This window comes from Pteropus vampyrus, unplaced genomic scaffold, assembly GCF_000151845.1.
Source record: "Pteropus vampyrus isolate Shadow unplaced genomic scaffold, Pvam_2.0 Scaffold232, whole genome shotgun sequence".
In the NCBI taxonomy this organism is placed as follows: Eukaryota; Metazoa; Chordata; class Mammalia; order Chiroptera; family Pteropodidae; genus Pteropus; species Pteropus vampyrus.
Window position 1 is genome coordinate 1,470,293 of NW_011889013.1, and position 5,557 is coordinate 1,475,849.

General features: G+C 48.2%; 1 protein-coding gene across 1 annotated transcript in view; it reads left to right on the plus strand.

Annotated features, from left to right (window-relative positions):
* Positions 1 to 270: 270 nt before the first annotated feature.
* ASAP1 (ArfGAP with SH3 domain, ankyrin repeat and PH domain 1) overlaps positions 271 to 5,557 on the plus strand; it is a 300,508-nt gene continuing 295,221 nt past the window's right edge. Inside the window, exon 1 of the mRNA XM_023519706.1 lies at positions 271 to 363. Coding sequence (XP_023375474.1) covers positions 355 to 363 — 9 coding nt within the window. The 5' untranslated portion in view covers positions 271 to 354. The remainder of the gene's footprint in view (positions 364 to 5,557) is intronic.

Here is a 5,557-nt window from a genome sequence, read left to right on the forward strand (position 1 = left end):
GCTTGTAAATTGCTCTCCAACAGAGAGCTAGAAATAGAATGCCAGAGGATTCCCGAGCCTCGCACAGATTCAGCGGCGAGATAGCAGCCCCGAAGCGGATGGCTGAAGCCGTGGCTTGCGGCCATAACCCTTCACATGCCCGGACAGCCACCCTGCGGAGTAAGAACATTCCTGGCAAGGGAGCTGGCCTCCAAGTGAAGTCACGTGTTGGTCTGGGACAGTGTCTTCTGCTCAGTGCCACTGAATGACTCTTGTCACCTTTCTGCCCCCCATCCAGGTAATTTTCTGATGTGACGGCTGAGACATGAGATCTTCAGCCTCCAGGCTCTCCAGTTTTTCGTCGAGAGATTCACTATGGAATCGGTGAGTGTCTGTAGCCCGTCTTGTCCAGATAGCCCAGGTCGAGAAATGTGGAGGGATCCTCGTGGGGGGAGGGGGGCGGGTTAAAATGCACAATTTGACTCAACACAAGCGCTCGAATCCTGACTGTGGGTGTGAGTGAGCACCAGTGGAGAACAGATCACTGGCATTTGTAGAGCTGTGGGCTTTTCAAAGTGTTTCCTATCACATGACCTGTTTCCTTTACACTGAAGGAGGGGTGGCGGGTGGTGGTACCAGAATATAGTCAGAAATAGCAACAACAAGGACATCGCCAACAGTAATAGGTGCTATTTTCACCGAGTGGTTCTTTCTTTAGAAGTATTATTTCCTTCAATCCATCCAACCATCCCACCTGGTAAGAATTACTACATTCATTTTACAGATAAAGAACTTGCCCAGCTGGATTCAAAGCGAATATTTCCCGATTCCAGGTCTCCTGGCTATTTCTTTTATGCCATATTGCCTCTTGGTAGAAGCCCGATTTGCCCCGCTTTGCAGCTGGAAATACTGAGGCCTGGTACAGGGGCCTATGAAGGAGTCTAAGCGGTCCGACCTCAGCGGGGGAGGGTTTCTGTTGGTCAGAGAATGGTGCAAAATTAGACTGGACAGGAAGAGCCATGAAAAGTAGGCAGAGGAAACGCATAGCGTTTGAGAATTTTAAGGTCGCCGGGGTGACTGACACAGAGCCGACCTGCTGTGGCTGGCATTTCCCGGAAGTCAGCTGCCTGGCGGAAGGAGTTGGGGTGCTGGAAGGGGGTGGTTGAATCCGGGCTCTACCACCAACTTTCTGTCCGACCTCAGGCAGGTCACTAACCTTCTCTATGTCTTTCCTTTCCTTATCTGTGAAAGGGGGCTGATGTTTGTTTCAGGTTTTTTTGTGCAGATCAGAAATGAAGGTGTACGATAGGGTGTCTTCCGTAGAGTAGGCCATAGAGCATGGTAATTATTCTGAATTTTAGGATAAAAGTAATTTTTAAGGATGATTAGACAAGCAAAAGTATCCAGAATAGGTGGGGAGGTGAGGGGCTGGGGGCAGGGAGGCTGGCCTAAGAGGCTTTCATGTGACCTAGGCATGAGGTGATAGGGGTCTGTTACCACCTTCCAAACGAGTTTGCCCGCTTATTTTCATAGTTTGATGATTACAGGGTTACCCGAAGTCATGGTTTGTTTTGTTTTTTCGATCAAGAGTCCAACACAAAGGTGCCATTAGTTTTGCAGGTGTCTTTTTTCAGGGATATGCATTCGAATTGCAATAACTCAGTGCATTATTTAGGGTGAGGTTGTGTGATGAATGATGTAAAATCTAAAAGAACATTGGCTTAAAGAAGATAGACCTGTGTGCCTTTCTTACCTAAAAGATAAGACGTAAATATCATATAGATTGACGGCCCCTGGGTGAGGCTCAGTGCGGGAGGCCCTGGGGCCACAGGAGTGGCATGTAAAGCCGGTCACACAGATAACAAAGACGTCCATCCCTTTCAATAGGGAGGAGTTGCAACATCAGTAGGTAAACTGACAGATCACATACGGGCTACATCAAAAAATATCAAGCAGTTCGCTCCGTTCGCCGCTCACCAGCACTGAGAAGAGGTCAAGTCAGCTTTGCTTTTCCTTGTCTGTCACTGCGACAGATACTGACCTCCAGCTGGTACCCATGGAGCAGACAGGTGTCGGAGCCTGGAGTTCAGTAGACAAGAAGGGACACCCACAGGAGCAGAGACTGGCTACGGTTATCAAGATACTAGTCCAGGGACCTCTTACTTTGTTGGATTATTAAAATTGAATGAATGTATGAATGAATGAATGAATGAATGAATGAATGCATGAAATCACTCCCCACAATGATGCGGTTTTCACTTCTGGGAACGCTGAAGTCCAGGGGAATAAAGATGTTTCATTTTTTTCACTCGAAATGCCACCAGCACGGCAGAGGGACAGCAAATGGAAGCTGCATTGGATTCTGAGCCAGCAGTAGGAATCAGTTGGCCTTATTTTCAAGGTTCTTCTCTGTACATAGAAACTAACTGACCTAAACCTCGGCCCCTCCTAGACCAAGGCCAGGACAAACCTCTGTGACTGCTCCCCCTGCCTTTGCCTTTCCAAAGGTCATGGCAGATGCCCTATCATTATCATGTTGCCAGCTGTCAGCCCAAATTGAATTTCCCTGAGCACAGCTGATGTCCCTTTTTGGCCGCAGGACAGGGGTCAGGAATGAATGCTGCACACGGACAGGAAATGTGTCCCTCGAGCCGAACACAGAAGCGCTGACCTCTCGACTCTGAGCCGCATTTCTGACATTGTTGGAAGGGTTGGAAAACCTTCTGGATGTTAAAGGAAAAGAAGTGTGTTTTAGAAAAACACTGATATCTAAGCCCTTTCGATATGATTGGGGCTTTTTAAACTTCAACTGGTTATTCCAGAGTATCGGCCATTCCTCAATTAGATACATAAAAGAAGAAAGTTTCTCCCTAGACTGAGAATTGGGAAACTGTGATCCTGGTCTTATTTCCTTCTTTCCCTCCCTCCCTCCCTCCCTTCTTTCCTTCCTTCCTTCCTTCCTTCCTTTCTTTCTCCCTTCCTTCTTTCCTACCCTCCTTCCTTCCTTCCAAATTCATCAAACAATACTGCATGCCATGCCCTACACCGAATCCTGGGGAAGTAGATGACTAAAACTCATCACAAAGTCTTCCTGAGCTTATCATCCATTCATTTAAAAAATTAATTCTACAAGTATTTCTCAAGCACCTAATTTGCTCCAGTCTCTTAGTAGAGATAAAAGATGTGGTTTCTCCTCCTACTGAGTTGACACTTTATTTTTTCACTTGCTCACTCACCTGACACTGTCTGGACACTGACTCTGTACAAGGGACCATGTCGGCTTCTGGGATACCGAGATGTACAAAACATAGCTTCTGTCCTGATGGAGCTAAAAGATTAGACAATATCGTGTTTGTCCCCAAGGGCTGCAGTGACAAAGTACCCCAAGCTCGGTGGCTTAATAGAAATTTATCGTCTCATAATTCCAGAGGCCAGCAGTCAGGTACCGTTGTTGTTTCTATCGGAAAGACAAGCTCGTGGAGGTTTGGAAAGTTGTCTAAGGCCACAGTGCTGCCAAATGGCCAGAGAAGAATTTCCACTTTTACTCCCTATGTTCTTGCATCTTCCCTGGGCTGTAAGGACAGCCTGTCAAGATAAGCCCTCCTCCACGCCACCCCCAAATCTCAAAACTTCAGACTTATTCTACAATCAGCTCAGCTTCCGGAAGGCATTTGACCCAACCGACCGCTCCCTCTGTCTCAAAACCCTGTTTTTCTTATGACTCTGCCCACCTTTCTCCGTCTCAGTAGGTCACCCCCATCCCAACCAACCTCCAATGTTTTTGAAGACCATCTGTGTGCCGACTACATCCAAATTATATCTCCAGCCTATCCTCTGAGATCCAGACTTGATTATCCCAAATGCCTAATTACTATCTCTAGTCAGAAGTCTAGCTGGCACCTCAAACTTAATGCATCCAACATGGATTTTTCTCCCCACTTCTCCCTAATGAGATGCTGTGCCTCTGCTTAAAACCCATCAGTGGCTCCAGCGCCTCCTGCCCATGTTACTCGGAATCAAGTCCAAATTCCTCACTATGGCCAGCATGGTCCAGCCCCTGCATCCTCGCCGGCCGACCCCATTTCCTCTTCCCGTTCTCATGCTCAGCACATGCTGGCCTGTCTCCGGACTCTGCCTCCTGTCTTTCTCTGCCTGCGGGGCTCTTGCACCTCCTGTCCCTTAACCCTCTGCTCTTCACAAGAATGACAACTCTTGTCCTGGAGTCTCAGCTTAAATGCACTTTTCTCAGAGAGATTTTTTCCTCACCACCTCATTCTTTCTGGATGTCTTCCTCCTAGCATTTGTAATAATGTGGAATTATTTGTGTGTTGACTTGTGCCTGTGTGCTACCCCCACCGGACCACAAGCCCCCAGGGGGCGGTGGTGATGGCTGCTTGCCTACAGATGTTAGCCCAGTGCCTGGCCTAGAGCCGGGCACATAGTAGATGTTCAGTAAATACATATTAGAGTTGAAATCGAATCAGTGGCCCCTGCTGAGTTGACAGCGAGCATCAGCTTACTTGTAGAATCCTTCCACAGGCAAGGCGGGCCCTCATGTGTGTATACGGCTGATGGAAAATTGAATGGAAACAAGTCAGCAAAACAAAAGAAAAACGCATAGATACAGACGACAGATTGGTGGTTACCAGAGGGGAAGTGGAGCCAGGAGAGGCCTAATGGGTAAAGCCAGGGTAAATGTGTGACGATGGATGGAACAAGGCTTTCGGTGCTGAGCACACTACAGCGCATGCGGGTATCAAATTAGAATGTCGTACACCTGAAACTTATGTACGATTATTAACCAATGTTATCTCAATCAAAAAAGAAGAAGAAGAAAAAATCGGATGAGACCTGGGCTTTTCCATAGACCTTGGTCTCTGTTTTCTCGTTTCCGCTCGCTGGGTCGTCCAAAATGTTAGGACTGACAAAGATAATCAATCGCAGGGGAAGCAGCAGCCTCGGGTACCCGATCCACGTTAAAGCTGATTTGATTTGGGTTTCAAATGGAAACGGTGAGCTAATGCATTTTACAGAGTCGAGGAGAGAGAGCAGTTTTCTCTGTTAAAACACCAAGAGGAATGAGACGTGCGGGTTTCCACAGGGCCCAAAGCTCCTGAAAGGGCTTTTCTGCAGATGTTTGGGGTTTGGTGCTCAAAAGCAACTACACAGGTTTTCCTGAGAATTGATAACCACGACCGAAATGGCGTCGCTTGCAACGTGAGGAAGGCCTTGCCAAGCTCGAGTGTAGGCTGCGGGTTTGGGGCTGGGCGGCAGGACTGAAAACAGGTTTACAGAGTCCCTGCAGACGGGTCGTTAGCTAGACTGGCTGCAGCGAGCCCCGCCCGGCTCTTCGGCTCTTCGCCGCCTCTGCTTCTTCATCAGCCGCAAGATAATTGTTAGATTCCCGAGCCGCAGACCTGCTTCTAGCTGCTTCTCCAGGGAGAGAGGCAGTTGTCAGAAGTTGCCAAACTGTGCAAATCTGGTGAGAGGGGAGGCTGGAAATGGAGTTTTCACCAGTAAATCCGCAAGTGACGGTGCGCGTGCCGTGCGCAAGGCTCTGCTCAGGCCTATGGCAGGC